Source organism: Colossoma macropomum, unplaced genomic scaffold (assembly GCF_904425465.1).
Source record: "Colossoma macropomum unplaced genomic scaffold, Colossoma_macropomum, whole genome shotgun sequence".
In the NCBI taxonomy this organism is placed as follows: Eukaryota; Metazoa; Chordata; class Actinopteri; order Characiformes; family Serrasalmidae; genus Colossoma; species Colossoma macropomum.
The window spans coordinates 7,212,392-7,231,422 of NW_023494810.1; the positions used below are offsets into that span (position 1 = coordinate 7,212,392).

Here is a 19,031-nt window from a genome sequence, read left to right on the forward strand (position 1 = left end):
AAATTGCAATTAGAAGTAATTTTATATGGGGGGGGCATAACATCCTAGTTATGTCACTAATCCTCACAGTTTTAGGGGATCAAAAGTTTGCAGACAATTGGCGGTTTGGTTGCTATAGGTTTTAAATCAAGCAAAAAGTATTGAGAACTGGTCTATTGGGGGGATGTAAATAAACGGTGGCAAAACAAAAACAACAAAATAAGCTTTTTAAAATAGATAAACTTAACTAAAACTTTTATAACTAGTTATAACATTTGTGTCTTGCCAGCAGCCATGACAGAAGGCCCATTAATCCTTTAAAAACTGATTACTGGAGAACATTAGATGTGGCCAGGAGAACAGAATCATGCAGAGGGTGGTTTGGCATCGTCTTGCTGAACTGCGCAAGGCCTTTCCTGAGAAAGTTTGGACGGCAGCTTATGTTGCTCCAAAACCTGTATATGTTGTTCAACATTAATGATACCTTCACAGATGTGCAAGTCACCCGTGCCATGTGCATTAACACACCCCCCACCATGATGGTTACTGATGTTTGAACTATGCTCTGATAAGATGGATGGTCCCTCTTGTCTTCAGCCCGTAGGATGCGGTATCCATCATTTCCAAAGAGAATTTCAAATTTTGATTTGTTGTACCATGCGACACTTTCACAATCAGTCCATTTTAAATGATCTCAGGCCCAGAGAAGGCGGTGGCGTTTCTGGATCTTATTTAAATATGGCTTCTTCTTTGCATTAAAGAATGTTAACTTGCGTTTGTGGCAAACTGTGCAGCATAATCTATGTTCTCAGACCATGATTTCTAGTACAGAATCTTGCCTTCTCTTAAAGCAGTGCTGCCTGAAGGCCCAAAGATCACGGTCATCCAATATTGGTTTTCAGCCATGTCCCTTGTACACAGAGATTTCTCTGATTTCTCAGCAACTGTTAATTATAATATTACCATAGATGATGAAATCTGAGTTTTTTGATATTTTACATTGAGAAACATTATTCTTGAATTGTTGTACTATTTGCCCACTTTTACAGAGTGGTGAACACTTGAGGGACTCAGCCTATGTGCAATGCCCTTCTTATACCCAGTCATGTTACTGACCTGTTGCCAGTTTAGTTGTGAGAGGTTCTACCAGGTTTTTTTTTTGTATCACACAACTTTACCAGTCTTTCGTTGCCCCATCCCAATTTTTCTAAAATGTGTTGCTGGCATCAAATTCAAAATGGGCATATAATTTTTTAAAAACTATTAAATTTCACCATTTGATTTGTTTTCATACTGTTTTTAATTATATGTAGGGTTTAAATGCTTTGCACATCACTGCATTCTGTATTTATTTACATTTTGCAGTGTCCTTTTTTGGAAACTGGTTGTAATTGGACAATTGGTTTCTCAGTTGTTTTTGTCCAGCTCTGTCTCATCACATTCTTAGCTCATACCCAGGAGAGCTAACAAATGGTCTGGAGTTGATTCTAAACGGCATTTGCACCTGGAGTCTGTTGTTGTTGTTGTCTCTCCACATGAGTAGTAAGTAAAGCAGAACATCCTGAGGCTGATAAGTCAGAATAAACCAATCACAGACATAACCAAAACATTAGTGGTTGGTTTCCCGGACAGAGATTAAGCTTAATCCTGGACTACAAAGCATTCTGAATGGAGATTCTCAATTGGAAGGTAAACATAGTCCAGCGCTTGGCTTAAACCCTGTCTGGAAAACCAACTCCAGGAGTATCAAAATAAAATTGTTTGTACAGTGTTGATAAGTAAGATTTCATTGGTGAACTTAGTGATATCAAACAACCTGGCAGACCTCTGAAGATAGCAGTAGTGGATTATTCAGGGATAATTTAAATTCTGAAGACAAACACCTTCAGTTCAAAACACAAACCCAGATGTGTCAAAGACTGTAATAAAGAGAAGGACACGCAAACATGATCTTAAAGGGTTTACAAGAAGATACTACCCGAAAACTACTAGAAAGTCTTAGGAACAGACTAGAGTTGAAAACATATGCTGAAAACATGTACAAAGAATCTTGGACAAAATGTTAGACAGATGAAACACAGATCAACCAGTAGCAGAGTAATGGTAAGAGTAAAGTGCGGAGTCTGCTCCTGATTCCAATTGGTGAAACATGGTGGTGGCAGTGTTGACTGTCAGTGATAAAGACTCAGTGGACTTTATTAATGCTTATTGAAGATAAGACATACAAAGGGGATACATTATAGGCCAAGGATGATCCTCTATATCTGATGACATCTATAGCTCACACTTTAGCCAGACATTGATTGTTAAAGATTTGTTAGAGTACCAAGCATGACTTTTCTGACACCTTGGCATGAGAGAGTATGTTCAAGGGGCTGAGATTTCTATAGTTAACCCAATACTGATGTAACCTTGAATAAAAGCATAAATCCTGCACTTTTACATTGGAGTTACTGTTTAATTTCAAAGCCAATGTGGTGGAATACAGAGCCAAAACAAAATACATACAAACTGCACCGTCTGCCACTGTATATACATATTCGGGACCTTTGAACACTAATCTAGCCTTAACTTTAGGTTCATCACATTGACTTGAACAGAAATCCTGAATCAGCCACCCCAACCTTCCCTAGCCTAAACTGTACTTGATCAAGCTTGGAAAAAAATAGTATCCTTGATAAGCAGGCGATTTTTCCGTATTGATTCTATGTCACCGATCTCCTGACAAGGTTCAAGTACTTGAGTTTTCCTGCTTTCAGTCGACCTTTCTCAGCAAAGGGAGTGGTGTTGAGATGCCTGGGCTGTCATCAGACGGGACGGAGAACTTCCTGTCAGCAATAGGGGTTCTACTGACTCAGCACCAGTATCACATTCCTACACATCTCAGGCACGTCAAAGTGACACCTCAGAGAAGACACAATGACCTCATATAACGCAATCTTTAGGCTATAGCTGCAAACAACTGTCCCTACATTCAAGGAAACATGGTATCTTAAATCCACAGGCCAAACAAATAACAATACAAAGCAGTATCAGCAAGAATTCCAGGCTGTTGTATCACCACCAAAGATTTCTTCATACTGATGAGGGTCATGACTAGAAGTTGTTATTGCCTAAACACATGGAGAGATAAGGTCTTGTAAGGGACTGCCATCTTGTGTCCATGGTTCAACACAACACTGACCTTAGGGTCAAAACTTCATCACATTGCTCCTTATTGTGCGATTGGACAATGGTAGTTTTTCCAACTCCATTGAAAGATATGTTGTAGAACTGATCAGATGAGATGTTTTGCTGACAATAACAAAGCATTTGAGAGGTCCAGGGCCATTGTGGTCGCTCTATTCGAAGACTCTCCAGAATTTTGTAGCGTTTTCAGCCTTGCTGAGCAAGACAACATAGCCAGAGCCATTGTCATGGACCATAAAAGAACGTCTACAAAGTGCATCTTTTAAAAGACCACACACATGGGAAATCATAACTCGGGGGTGTGTGTGAATGAAACAAGTTATTAGGAGGATCTGAGCTAGCTGAGCATTCATTCAATGATGGGTGGGAGGTAAAACATGACATTATTGATGAATATTTTACCCACCCACTAGCGCAAGGTGATGTAACCAAAAATCAGATGGTCATAATTACATTTTGACAGAGGATTACAGCAAAACAAAAATTGTGTTTTTCAAATGAGATGCTATAAGATGACCAAGAACATGAACTAACAAGACATTTGAAAAAAAGAAGATAAAAACTAACAAAACAAAAAAAAACAACTTAAAAATAATAATAATAATAATATCAGGTAGTCTGTAAGACCTAATCTACCATGCTGACCATGTCCATTGTCCTAGTCTGGTCAAAGCATTTACGGGCCAAGTGAATCAAAATAAAGGAGAGCAGAAGAGAGTAAAAGTTGTTTTATTAAAACCATGCACATCACATGTGTTAGTGCAAATACTTAAATCTGTATTCCAGAAACTCTATGGTAACTTTGTGTACTCTTTACAAAATAGAATTTTATCTATTAAGAAAAAAAGTCATTCTTAACTGTTAACCTCTCAAAACAATATTTGCAAACAAAAATTATTTACAGGCAGAACGCTGTGTACCACTGGCTTGGTTGACGAGACTGGGTAGTAGGTAGATTGCATTTGCTTTTGACCTAGCTCTTCAATATCGTGACAATATCATTATCATTGTTTGGTTGTTAAATAATGTGCGCAGACAAACTACAATCATGATTAAGCTACAAAACACCTAATAAACCACAAAAGAGAGAGAAAATGTGTTCAAGAATGAGTTTGCCAATATGGTACAAGTCACTTCTCTCTAATGGTCTACAAAATTAAGAACGTTTGCAAATTTTTCACAAATTCAGCTAGAAGACTACAATATGTGACAGTTTACATTAGCTTCACTTCTCTTACTTTTCATTATAAAACAATATCGCCTTGTTCAGTGTACATTTCTAGTTGAATAACAAACATGCACTGGGTGTAAATGATAAAAAGAAACTTCTTTGAGCAAACAGGAACCAAAATCCACAAATTAGATGCAAACTAAAAAACTGATGGCCAAACAAATCTGTTTCAAAAAAAAAAATGTTAAATTTGGTGTAGATTCCTCAAACAAAATGGGTGATCTCATACAAACGACTGAAGGGCCATTAATTCTTTGAAAACGGATTGCAGCAGAACATTAGATGTGACCACTGTCACCGATATTCAACTTTATTTTGTGAATATTACGTATATTTACACACATACATTCGTACATACATATTTACAGACAAGATCACTAGGTAGAGCCTCCTTAGCTTGCTGTCTAGCATTGGAGACAATGTATATGAAGGAAGAGATTTCAAAGTCTGATATTAAAACTGTCCTCAAACAGTCCTTCACACTGCAAAAGGACGTGTTCTGGCGTTTTGAGGAACTTTGAGTTAACCTGTGCTACACCATGCTTTGCATCTGCATCTTTATTCATTTCTGAAGGGATTTTTTTTCCCGCTGTAAAAAAATAAAAGGAACTTTATTGACGAGGTGGAACAAGATCTGTTTGCTCCATGACCGAGAGTTTATTTACAGCGCAGCAGACAAAATGTGAACCAACAACACACAGATCATTGGTTATTTCTCTCCAAAACATACACTGCTCAAGTCCGTTCACTCATTCCAGTCTGACAGCAATTCCAAAATTTCACCAACTCCCAATTAACCCATCTTAGTCCCTCAGTTTCACCATAAGAAAATCCACCAAAACAGTTCTGTGCTTCAGTTAAGTAGACCTTTGACAATGCACAACCCACAATTTTGCACATTTCTTTTGTTTTTTGCAAAGCTTTTACATCCAATTCATTCTAAAAGAAGAGCTAGAACTCCATGTGACAGATAAGGCAGCGAAACCCCAGAGCTTTGTTTCAGTAGGTACTGCAGAAGCAGTTTGTGTACAGTAAATCAAGCTACTGCAGCCCTATTGGTTGGGAATTTGTTCCATGACGAGCCTAAACATTCAAAACTAAAAGTGCCCAACTGGTCGATCTAAGTCCAAATGGTAGGACAGTGTTGGTAAAAGCTACAATATAACCAAGTCAATGTTTCATACCCGCTCACACGGACCAGAGTTCAATTTCAATTTCAACATTAAGTAGTGTAGTGTCTTTGACAAGAACATTTGCATTTAAAGTACACAATACAAAGAAAACGACAACAGCGTACAATGACGTTACTGTGCTGGTCGTTGGTTGGAACATGTTGGTTGGAACGCACAATTACAGCACAGAGGACTGTGAACGATTTAGAGACATTTTCTTTCTTTCAATCAAATGAAACGCCACGTTAGTGGAGAATGAGTGGCACTTCACCGAGTACAAGAATGTGTCTGTGTGAGTGTTTACACGCAATCTAGTAGTAGTTAAATCAGGCACTCCCCCCCCCACTTTGTGCCTGTTTAAGATTACAGTTTGGCTTTCCACCTATTTGGATACCACATTAACAACTAACATGGCAAACCACAGAAAACATGAACTAAACTCGCCAACAAAACGTTTGGTACCCATCTGAAAGGAAAAAAAAGCCTAGTTTAGGCCACTTTAATCATCAAGATTCCCATCTAACTGAAAAAAAGCAGATTTTTATCTCATCTATAATAGAAGTTACACCTTTTATTCCCCCTCTTCCCCCCTCAATAATATGTACATTTGCATTTTATACAGTCACGGTGGAGACCCTGGGGCTGTATTGGAGGTAACATGTCCGGAGTAGGCCTGACCTCATTATTAACTGACACAGGGTCTAAAGAGTGGGCCGCGCTGTGGTCCAGAACACATGTGGCGGTGGTTGGAAGGGGCGTTGTGATCGGTTATTTATCTCAGGAGGAGCTCTTGGATAAGCTGGGATACAGCACCACTGCAGTCACGGCAACCATCACAGCGACTACTGGCATCCAGGGCATCCAACCACTCTGAAAAGAGGAGGTACACAAATAAAACAGCACTAGAGTTAGAAAAGGCCTTTAAAATACCAGCACCAGAGCAAGCAGCTCAATAGCACTGGAACAGCGGCTGAGACTAGAGACAGAAAGAGAAAAATAGGGTAGGAGAGTGAAAGAAAGACCTAAATGAAAGTGAAAGAACAGAGGGTGGGGAACTTAAAGAGAGAGACATTTATACATGAATAAAGAAAGAGTGAGAAGGAAGAGAGAGCAAAAGCAGCTATTTATACTGAGAGCACCAGTTACCTTATGGAAATTAAAGTAGTTTGGGAATTAAAATCAAACACAGCCTTCTTTCCTCAAACTCAAAGAAGAAAAAAGTAAAAGAAAAGCAGTGTTCAATTTTAATTACAGCCAAAAACAGAGAAGCAAACTTATGATGGAAAAAGCATAAAAAGCAAAAACAATACATGAAAAGAAAAAAAGGATGAAGAAATAAAAATCCAAAATCCCTATTGCAGAGATGTACTTACACAGTAGTGGTCCAAGCAAGACAAGACAAGTAATGGGTGACTGATTAGTAGGTGATTTTGTGTGGACGAGGAAAATGTTAGACTTCCCCAAGTGTTGCTAAGCACCAAAAAGGGATTTTGGGCAAAGCATGAGCGGAAATGATTTTCTGGGGTTTTGGCCATGCACTTCTGATATACAAGATGAACAGTACAGAGGAGGGGAAAATAGGAGACACACAGACACGGACTCGACAGGAGCGCTGTGTACCTTTCTACCACAATTGGCCGAAGCACCAATACAGCAAAGCCAGGATAAGGCCGATGAAAATGGCTTGGACAGGCTGCAATATGGATGGCTAGAGGAGGGAAGGGATATTACAATAATCAATCTTTAAACTAATCAACAGAAAATCGGGTCTGAAGGGGCGACTTGTAACGGCTAACACAAAAAACAAATAAAAAGGACTCGAATGGAACAGGAACAGAGGGACTCATCGGTAAATTAATACAAACATAAAAAATACTGATTGAATGCCTGAGCCACAGATACAATTCAACATCTACAAGCAGGACGTAAGAAACAAGGACAGTGGAGAGGAGTTAATAGAACACATTAAACAAGTTTTTTCTATATTGGTTACTAAAAAACAGCCTGCAACTGGTGTTAAAGAGGGCCATCCACCATATCAATCAACAGATTAAAAAAAGAGGTTAAGAAGAAAAAAAGGTCCATATAAGGTCTTTTGAAAATTTACTGTGGTACCAATAAAGGATTTTGGGTTTTTGGTTGTTATTTTTTTTAAAATGCTTCTTTATCATTAGCATTGTGTCTTGTTGAATTTTAAAGAGATCTGAGAGTTTGAAAGTGGTGCAAAACAATGAAAAGTGGTGGACTACCCCTTTAAAATTCCAGTGCAAGGATTTTGTGGGTTTCTCTTGATCAATCAACAGTAAGAGTGAATAGTTGAGTGTAAGGCTAGTGATGTGAGACAACTGTTTAACAGTGTAAGCAGTGACCACTAGCGCTCAGTAGCAAAACCTTGATGGGGAACAAAATAACTATACAGTCATATGCAAAAGTTTGAACATCCCTGGTCAAATTACATGTTTTGAAAATACATTAACACATCTGTAACAGAAAACACTGTTAAATATGGAATTTTCTGCTAATCGTAGTGCACAATTTCACTTTATTTGCTGAGTTTAACAAACAAAATATAAAGCTGGTCATAATTTCTGCACACACCACATTTTTAATACATTAAATTCAGCAGATAAGCAATAATTGTGAATTAAATGTGCAGAGGATGCATTAACTTATTTTCACTTAGAAAACCAATAACATGTTAAATGACCAGGGGCACCTAAACCTTTGCACACAACTGTATATCTGTCTCAATGGGCAAAGAAGAAAAAAAACAAAATTTTTAAAAAAGCAAAAAGGAAATATTCTGGAAACCAAAGTTCCAGGGGTCCTTGGTAAGTAACTCAAGGCACACTTAAAAGAAATAAACAGAGAAATAAAACAGAGCAAAACTAAGCGTAAACGTTTGGTTTGACTCACACCTCTCGTAATGCCTAATTAAATATTTAAGACTTGCCCAAAGGCTCAAAACTGGTTTCCTATAATGTGGTCTGAACGTTGCATTTCCCTGTAGCAGCAGGATGTCTACTTTGAGCTGACTATAGTGGTGGAATTATCTCCAGAGCCAGCAGGTAATTAACAGACAAACAGCTTCGCATCCTGTGAAAATCACTATAGTCCTGAAATAGAAATTGTCAAGTAAAACATGAGTTTACATTCATGCTTTATTTATAACTTTGAGCTCTTACAGGTCCACTATTTAGGGTGTATGATTACTGATTGGGCATGACAACAGGACTACAATGGACAACGTGTCAGCTTCCAGTTTCTTTATTGATCAGTTCCTGACCACAGGGTCACTGTTGCCCAGATATTACTAGGGTGGTGGATCATCATCTCACAGCACACTAACAGTGTGTGCTGGTACAAATGTATTAGACACAGAGGTGCTGGATTAAACACGTCTGTATCAATGCTAGAGCAGACAATATCCAGTCAAGAGCAGCTCAGTATTCAGAAACTGATAATTGCTGAAAGGTTGAAGGATGGCTAACAAATAGTGCATCAACAGATGGGCTACAATCTCTAACTGTACATGATTAAGGTGGAGCTACCAAGTAGGGGTTTCTAATAATATGGTCAATACATGTATGGAGATCATGGTGGAAATTTGCACAACTTATGTATGTAAGACAGTTTATAATATGTCCCCAAAAATGCCACTTAGAGTTATAACAGTTGGTCAGGGCTACTCTGAGAGTCTTAGAATGCCTTTATGCAAACAAATCTCTGTAAAACCATCAAAAAGGCCTCAAAGATGTAGAAAGTAAAATCATTTAAATGTGCTGTTCTATGCTCTGAAATACAAACACACAATCCCCTGGCCCATACAGAGCTGGATGCTGCAGTAGGCATCTGCACTCACATTCTTGCCCTTCTCCTGCAGTAGCTTCAGGTTGACCTTGCACTGCTCCAGCTCGTCATTAATGGAGCGCTTCTCCTGCTCCGTCCGCTCATACCTCTGCCTCAGATCGGACAGCTGGACCTGAGTGTCCTCATACTAGGAAGAAGACGGATAAATGACAGTCAGTTACCTCTTCCAACAACCTTCTCTCAACAGCAGTGCTAGTGTCCCAGATATAAAAGGAATTCAAGACTATACAAGAGAAAACACTCAGCACCTCTTTCTGAAGGCTCTTGGTGCGGTTCTCGGCCTGGGCCAGCTGCACCTTCAGCTTGCTGGCATCCTGCTGGTGCTGGTCCTGCATGGAGCCTAGCTTGCTCTCCAGGTCACCCTGCGACTTCTCCAGAGCGTTCAGGCTGCTGCTCAGCGTGGCACTCTGCTCTCTGGAGCTGAAGCACAGTGTTAACAATCAGCTACAGTATTCTAAGGCAGTGTCTGCAAGTAGGAGCGAGTGGACATTTTACTGTCTGTGACATGCTCGTCATGTCCATGGAATCTGGGCACAAATCAATTCATGGATTTCTATTAAATTACAATTTCATTAAAAAATTAACAAATATTCAGTTAAAATATAGTACTGTATAGAAGATTTAGGCTCCTGAGAAAATCAGAATTAAGGCTTTTTATCATCTGCACTGTAAGCAATTATTTGTTGAGAAAAACAACAAAAAACATCAGCACAATTAGCAGTGATTTAACATATGTTATGTTTAAAAAAAAAAAATCCAATACTCTCCTCAAAGCATCCTAGTATTAACTGTAAATATCATCCATACCTGGTTTGGCTCATCAATACTTCCAACATGTTAAATCAAGTGTGCTGGTAATGGTTTAACTAATCAATGTGATGGCTGGGGACATTGAAGAGAAATAAATATATTTGACTGTGCCTATGTGTATTTACAATTATAAAAGGTGTTCTTACTGGCAAACATAATTGGATTTGCCCATATACAGTGTCCTATACAGCCGCAAGGCTAAAGCCTTAGCATTTCCACAAAGGTTTAGTTACAATAGGCCTTCTATAATTTCCCCTTCAGGAATCATACATATGTATCTAAAAAGCCGGCAATGTTAAAAAAAAGCAACACTCCACAATGAAGTCTTTAGTATCAGATCAATATATCAGCAATGTGGGCTTTTTTGATAACTAATATATTAATATTACTAACGACAATATCAGTTGATTAAAAAGCTTTTTGTCCAGTAGATGAGGATGTAAACATTTGTGCAGACCACTGCTGTACATCAGTGGTTTTCAAACTGCTCCTCATGGACCCAGAGGGTGTCCATCCCAACTCAAAAGCAAAAATCTGTGGGTCCCTGATTTTGAGACTGGTTTGATACCACGGCACTGCATGTTGGAAGAGCTGATCCAAGATCAGTGTGAAAAAGCAAACTCAATCTAAGTGCTATACTCTGTACTGTAGTGTATTCATCACAACTTGATATCTCACTATCTATTACACTCTAATAAGGCTGTTCTAGTAGGGAGTGTACAGTGGCTGGGTCAGACAAACAAGGGCGCTTCAGAGCAGGACAGTGGAGCTTTGTGTGTGTAATGGGCAGGGCAAGCCAGAGTGGCACTGAGCTTGCTATTACCTGTGTCAAATTCTAATGCAGGGGGGGCTCAGGAACTAAAGTATCCTGATAATAAAGCTTTAGATGTAACGGAACAACAGAGACTATGCAAAGAGTTGGGAGAACAGAGCTGATCAAACAAACATGAAAGGTAATGCACATATAGTAACAAAGACTGGGACATAATTAAAGGAGCACGAGTTCTCCTTAAAAAGCTTCTGCCTAAACCATAATAATTAAGCCACTATCTAAACAAGTAACAATATAACAGGTCTTTTTTTGGTGTCACAGAACAAAATACAAAAGTAGTGTGTGATTCAGAATTCCTGAGTTACTGTTCTCTCAAACTCATTATGCTCAAGAACATACAGTAGCAAAACAACAACCAGCAGGGTAAGTAACTACAGCAATGTTAGTGCATCAGCAAGAGCCATCGATGTCTAACGCAAACGGTCAGCACAACAACAACAAGTGTTCTACGCTCATTGGGCAAAAAAATGGAGACAAAAAACACACTGTTGTCTGAAGCAACAGAGTAATTAAATGGAGGGTCAGACTTTCCTGTAGCCAAAAATTTAACCTGCGCAAAAATCCAACTATATTTTATTGATGGGTGAGGTATTAGAAACATGAGGCTGAGTATGAGAGAGTAAGGCAAATAAATGCACTTGAAAACCAGTAGTTGTTAGTATGTCTGACTTCAAAGACTGACCTGTCCAGCTCCAACTCCAGCCTTTGCAACTTCTCCAGCAGGGCCACTTTCTCTGAGCGAAGAGACTCACACTCCTTCTGTAGGTTCAAGCACTCAGACTGCAGCTTCTCCAGCTCACCTGTGCACAACGGAGTAAAAGGGAGTTACAACACACATATAAAACTGCTAATTATGGATAAATCTCTGACCTCACTGTGATTCAACTGGATTGAGTCATTAGGAAAATGATTCACCCACAAATTTCAGCACAATTCACTTGTGACCAGTGAAACTACTTACACAGCAGTGCAATACAGAAAAAAGCATACCAAATGTTTTCAAAATGATTTTTGAAAAACAGCCTGAGAATTTTATCTTAGCCAAAATACTAAATACTTCATTGAACATCACTGTAATTGATTACAGTATTGTAAAATGTGAGTCTCATGGGGCCAGATGTGATCTCTTAACGAGTATTTTCCCATTTTGGCTAAATGGGAACATACACTGGGAATGTAGACAAAGGGAGAAAAAAAAAAACCCAGAATGAAATTTCTAAAATCAATCCAACTTCTTGTAAAGGCAGAGCTAAAAGCTGGAGGCGATGAAGCGCTCAACAACAGTCTGACAGACAGTCGTGGCTGTTATCATGGCTGTAAAGTCCTCCACAACTCCAAATGCGCTTGTAGATGTGTGTCGTGTTCAGAGAACATTACATACAGTAATATTAAACATTACTTTGTCAAAAGGATGTTCCACCAATGGTAGCGCTTCACTAGCTAGCTGACTTTTCCTGTGGTATTGTTTGTACTCAGAATGTTAAAAGAGCACAGACTAGTGGAGGGTGCGAATTTTACAAAAAGTTCAAGTTGTCGTCCCCAGACGGGAACGCTCATTCTAAGATCATGTCTGGCCCTGCGAGCCATAGCTTAATTCAAGCCATCAACGGTTCTGCAGCGACACGAAGATCCAACGTTATATCACTTTGGAACAGATGGAGAGAATGTGACAAAGCCCAGCACCAGGAAAACATTTGCATAACAAAACTTTTACTGCCTCACTGAAAATAAAATCAATTTACTCCCACATTTGTGCAGATATATGGTTATGTAGAAGGACATGACCAACACAGATTGGCACTTAACATAATGAATGCCAATCCTATCACTTACAGATCAAAGTAGAGTACGACTGCCTGCCCTTGCATTCATAAACAGAATGACGACTCTGCTGGAGCAGCTAGAGAAGCCCAGCAGGGTTAGAGGGGGGAACGAAACTCTTTCCGTGACACAGGACGACACATTAAAACATGCTATGAGAAGCAGACCCCCTCGGAGCAGGCCAAATCGATACCAGGTGTAAGCGCACTGTCAGCCCATGTTGTGTAACCAGATGGATGTCTTGGGAAACGAGGCCTAATACTGGGCCTGTGATACAAATTTATACCTCTCTGTGCTCCTGCGTTTGACCCAGACTATTCTCTTGAGCTCAGAGATCTGTGTTTTGTTAGGCCCAGAGTGTAAATAATGGTGGTTTTCCTGTTGACTATTTGCATTACAGTTGTAGCACAGAGATCAAGCAGGAGCCTCCACAGGCCAGACGCTCGCTTTTGTGCCGTATGACTTGTAAACACTAAGAGCACAAAAAAAGAACCATAAGCATTGGCAGTTGTATTGTTATATGTCACATCTGCACGCAATTTTGCAATGTGAATCACAGGAACAAAGTAGGAAAACTCCAAATTAAAATGTTGATGAATACCTCCATAGTAATCGTGTAATGTTTACATGTGGCAGGCATTTTTTTCTGTGCTAAATGTAAAATCATTTCAGATCATAAAACCTGAAGTGAAATCCAAATCATGAAAATGATATTAGCCTTTCCAAGCACGACATAACTGAACACAAAAACAGACATGGCAGATATTTTTAAAATTCACTCAACTCATCCACCTTGATGACACCTGAGCATATTCAGACAAAAGTCACTGCACTCATTCATCTATGAAAATGCAAAACATTATTGTACCCTGTGTCATCGCAAGGTACAATAAACAGCTTATTCTGTGAACTGAAGCCTGAAGTTTCTGTGGTTTACCAGAGAAAATGAACAAGACTGTAACTTGAACTTCACCACTAAACAAAACTCTCAAACAATCATGGAAATGCTGAACTGTTGGAGAGGTATAAGTAACCATGAAGAAAAAAAAATTCTCAATAAACGAAGAAAACGGTCAGGACCTTGTAGCTGGACGGCTCTCTCTTGGTGCTGGCTCTGCAGCTTGAAGCTGGCCTGCAGAGTGCTGATCTCCTGCTCGTAGTCGGCTGCTGCCTTTCTCCACTTGTCCAGTTCGGCCGTGACGGCACTCAGATCTCCCTGCAGGGCAGCAATCTCGCGCTCCCTCTCGGCCGTGGCAGCCTCCATGGCATGGCGGAGGACGAGCACTTCCTCCTGGGCGCTGTAGAGCTCCTCCCGTGTGCTGGAGATGGTATTCTCTCTCTGCTCACGCAGTGCCTCCATATCTGACTGCAACTTAGCTAACTGACCTAAAGGACAACACAGAAACGACACATCCCTCACTCCAAAGATACATATCAACCAGCCAACTAATCAGTCATTGTACTGTTTGTCAGCAAAGATTCTGCATCTATATTTACAAGTTACTATATTTATGTTACATAGCTTATGCAGTTAAAATAGTCACATATTTTACATAGTTAAAACTGTATGCAAGTTTCTATAAACAAAATAAGGGATATAGTTTCCTTTTCTCGAGGCCCACTTTTGAGACCCATTTGTGTGGTTTTATGTACCATAAATGGTCATTTGTTTTTACATAACTGTTTTCCAGCCTCTCTTTATCCCTTAGAACTAAACAGCCTGTTTTGGTAACTGTGCCTTAAAGACTGATGCAAGACAACTGGGCTCTGTTCTGATTGGCTGCCCTGCACTGGGTCTCATTCAAAAAGCACGTGGAGGTAAAACACAGATTAGAACTTTCTGTGAAGGGGCGGAGCTTAACTACCTTAGGTGGATATATGTAAACGAGTTTATTTCATGACATCACAATGAATACAAAGCAGACTGTTGCAGCAGTTTAGGTTATTGCACTGTATGGACCAGGGAGCAAATGTTTTGAAACAATGTTTGCATATTACTTAAAGATGGGGGAAATTCAGTTTTCCACAATATAGGCCCTTTAATTAAGACATGGCAGTCTGCTTTGACTGGATAAGTATCTCTCTCTACAATACATCACATTTCATTTACCTTTAGAAGAGGTATCTAGAAGAGAATCTATGCACTACTCACTCTGTAGATACTGGATCTGTTTGGCCGATTCCTCTGTCTGCTGCCTGTTAGTTCTCCGCTCCTCCTCAAGTAGAGCTAACAATAGGACAGCAGAGGGAAAAAAAGGATGGTTTAACCCAGTTATTGTGAGAGCAATTAGTGATAAGAAAAGATGGCCCCATTTTTTGTTTTGCTGGGTAGGCAACCACTAGTGTCAATGACCATGTCCTAGTACCTGACAACGGTATTTAAACAATTTAGGCCAAGGAGGCGAATCCTGCTCCTGGAGAGTTTCGTTTTTCTATAAAAAAAGACTCTGACTCTTCCTACTGTTGTTCGTAGTTATGCAATATATTTTTGTCCAATTTATAGATAACAGTAAACTCCGTGTCAGAAACCCAAAAAGCAAGTCTGTGTGACATTATAGGGTAAGACAGATATAAAATGTGCACTGGCCACTCAGGCCACAATGTTAAGGCCAGGGGCACTAGTCAATATGCAATGTCTACCCTGCTTAACTTGATGTGGTCTGAGGAAAGTCTGCAGTATAGCTAAGCAGTTTGCATGATGTTAACTGGTGGCTATAAGCTTCCACTACGTGAGCTACATTAGCCTCGTAGCTAACGTACAAAACTCACAAAGCAAATTTCAGACACCAAACATGTCCATTTGGGGTTAAAGAGGAAAATTTGGTGTCAATTTGATTCCTTTCCAACTATTCCAGTTATAGCAGTTCCATGAGAAATAAATTCCAGTAATAAAATTAAGTGGTTTGCTTGAAGGTTATGCACCTTGTAGCTCAAGACATTTCTGCTTGCCGGTGTTGGCGAGTTCCTGGGCCTCCAGCAGCTCTCTGTGTAAGTGATGAATGACCTGCTCTGTGTCTCCAGGCTCCAGGTTGGCCCTTTGCAGCTCATCTACGTACACAGACACACAGAGAGGATGGCACAATCAGAAGGCACAGTGGGGAGAAAACAAAGGTGCATCTATCAGCATGGTCTGAACAGGCATAAACATCCACACAGCAAGAAAAATGGGAAAGGAGATAAAATAAAAAACAAACAAAATACACAATAAACAAGAGAGACAGGGTCTGAAGTAACCGTATGTGTGAAGTAACCCAGCAGGGTTTGCAAACAATAAGTAAAACTAAACACAGAAAGAGTTAAACAAAAGCACTGTGCTCAAATCTATCTGAACACAATCGTCCACAAAAGCCATCACAAATTGCTCCACGTTCCTTCCAGAAGAAAAATCAGTTGCTGAATGCTAATTTAGTACATGGAGAAAACTCACAGGACTCACAGAAAGCCAACTTACTCATTGTGGCCAAGATCTTGTGAGGATAAATCTTATGGTTTTTCTCAGAACCAATATGTTAGAAATGAGTTGGAAAAGACAACAAGCCATGCACAAGTCCGTTAATTATGAAGTCTCTTCTAAAACTCAAAAGCTTTCCACAAAACACAACAGAAGAGGAAATTTCAACAAAGCTCTTAAAGCTGCTTCTCGGCACGCAAGGCACAGGCCTCATCCAGGGACAAAGTGCATGGTTATCATGTGGAGAACATGGTGCATCTTGTGGAGAACATCACTGGTGGTAGTCCAAAACCACTCACTGACAGGTCAAAGGAAGGCTTTCAGCTGAGGTGCCAAGCCCTTCTTTCTGTTTTCCTGCTTTTTTTTCACCCTACAGAGGCCCTTGTGTGGTCTAGAAATTAAAGGCTTTTGGGAAACCTCAGCTCCATCCATAAACCAATGGATATCACTTGTCTGAACTTGGTACAGATGTTAGCAATGAGGTCATTCATTAATTTTAGCTGAAGAGATTGACTCTGCATCGAATGGTTGCCAAATGAGGTGTTTACTAGGACTGGCAGAGTTTTCAAACTGAGAGATGATGTAACAAACACCCTTTTGTCTACTTACAACTCTCTGATGTGCTGCCATGAACTTAATGAGAAGGGAAGATGTGATCCATAGGCTATATGAGTCATCATTAGCCTCTTCCTAATTACGTAGGACTACTGTTAAGGCGTGACCATATGAAGCTCAGACTGAATGCCATTATGTCATAATGATTCATTACTTGCTAGAGGTTGCTACGAGGCTTTAATATGATGTCTGAATATAGAACAAAAAGCATGAAGTTTCTACTACACTCATTTAAATTGTCTTCAAGTTAAATTCAATAGGTTTTTCTAAATTTCATAATAACTTCATAATTAAATAGTTAAGATTTAAACAAAGTCAATAAGAATGGTTTGATGTGAATTGCTCCTTTCTAGAGAAACTTACCAAGCCAGAATTGTTTACAGCAAAGGGGATAGGAACCAGACGTCTGACGCACAATGTCTCTAAAAGCTACCTCAGAGAAAGCCATTATCTGAAGTCATCACAGATATGTCTCGTCATGAGATAGCCTCATGTCTGAGATGTTATTTTGTGGTAGCTTTATAAAAAGGTTTTGTTCTGAAGCGCAATTTTTTTAATCCATTCATGCCGAAGAGATGCATGTAAGTAGTACCCAAAGAGCCACTATTTAGCACTATTTTAGCATCATCTACATTTCATATGAAATTCAGAAGACACGTGTAGGTTTACTGGTTGTTTTGGACAGTAAATAAAATGGCTATATGTGTTGTAGATATTATGACCCTTGGTTTACTTCACCACTACTTTCAAGAAATCAGAGTCTGCAAGTTTCTCTTCAACACACCATTTCACATCAAATCACTGTAAATGACTTTACACAAAGTTAGACCAAAAGTATATGAAACCACAATACACTAATGTTAACTAAAGTTTATTAGGAACATTTTCAATTCTCTATCAATTTCTACTCAAATATCTGAAGTTTTGCTTAACCTAAAACATTGTGCTGATCAGACAGCTTTAAAACTTGAAGAGCCATTTAACAAGTCAAAACATGACAGCTTAAAAGCACCCTCTAGTGGGATGTTCAAGAAGTACTCAAGAAGAAGCATGTTCTGTACAGAAAACAAAACAGTTTACCGAAAAGCCTTTTACCAGCATACAAACTTTTATGGAAGTTAAAACTTAAAACAAAAAGTTATTTAAAGAACCTTCCATAGAAAGGCTGTTTAGGAAAGCAGAAGTGGTTCTCCTATGACATTTTCCCAAAGAACTTTCTTTGGCGCTCTTATTGTTGAGAATGTAGGTATGATTTATTCTACTTACATACAAGCACAAGAAAAGATTATAGTTAACTGAAATCTCAACGCTGGACAGTAAATCAAGTGACTTTAAGCACAGCGGATGTACACTACTATTGTGCTCATCCTGCATAATCTCTTCTACAGCTGGTTTACTGGTTCTCTTGGCCCAAAGTCTGAACGAAACTGCCCACATTCAACGTCACTCCAGGGAAAAACAACCGTTATATTAAAAAGGTCACATTTACTAAAATAAAAGAGGATAATTGAAATCAATCAAATGCAACATGTACAGTGCACTTCAACTCACTTTACAATGATGCAGAAAACAGACAGTGAATCTGTGAATGACGCAATTTCAGCATAAAGCCCCTTAACTTGGCTTAGAAAGTAGGCCAGTATAACGATGCAGCTGATGCCTGTTCAAATAGGGTGACAAAGAGCTTCAACGCAGGTCAGAAGAGAGGAAACAGCAAAAAAATGTGGCCTCTGTGTAATCCCTCTTAGGAAATATCAATCAGAATTTTCTTATGTTGCTTTTGTGTTTTTAAACGTGTTTAGTACCTCTCCACACTTAAAAGCAATGAGCTCCTAATTCTGGAGTACCAAATGCTTAGAGGCTGAGTTATGAGCCACCAAAAGGCTATGGACATTGTTTTTGATTAAACTGGATTGGTTATATCACATTTATAATGTTGCTGTGTTATCTAGGTCTTCATCTTGCTGGCCTTAAAGCATTAAATGACTGGATGCTCTCTACATAAAACAAAACCCCCAGGATTTCGTGATTAGGGCCAAAAAGCTTCCATTTTGCAGATTC

At 39.3% G+C, this 19,031-nt stretch overlaps 1 protein-coding gene across 6 annotated transcripts in view; it reads right to left on the bottom strand.

The window, feature by feature from the left end:
• Positions 1 to 4,691: 4,691 nt before the first annotated feature.
• The window catches only part of slmapa (sarcolemma associated protein a), a 71,452-nt gene continuing 57,112 nt past the window's right edge, over positions 4,692 to 19,031 (bottom strand). For 5 of the 6 annotated variants that reach the window (XM_036559702.1, XM_036559700.1, XM_036559701.1 and 2 more), the window contains 8 exons: positions 15,827 to 15,952; positions 15,057 to 15,131; positions 13,985 to 14,290; positions 11,766 to 11,883; positions 9,690 to 9,861; positions 9,434 to 9,568; positions 7,192 to 7,279; positions 4,692 to 6,441 (listed from right to left, as the gene is read on the bottom strand). In XM_036559702.1, coding sequence (XP_036415595.1) covers positions 7,196 to 7,279; positions 9,434 to 9,568; positions 9,690 to 9,861; positions 11,766 to 11,883; positions 13,985 to 14,290; positions 15,057 to 15,131; positions 15,827 to 15,952 — 1,016 coding nt within the window. In that variant the 3' untranslated portion in view covers positions 4,692 to 6,441; positions 7,192 to 7,195. The remainder of the gene's footprint in view (positions 6,442 to 7,191; positions 7,280 to 9,433; positions 9,569 to 9,689; positions 9,862 to 11,765; positions 11,884 to 13,984; positions 14,291 to 15,056; positions 15,132 to 15,826; positions 15,953 to 19,031) is intronic. The other variant, XM_036559705.1, reaches the window with a different exon arrangement.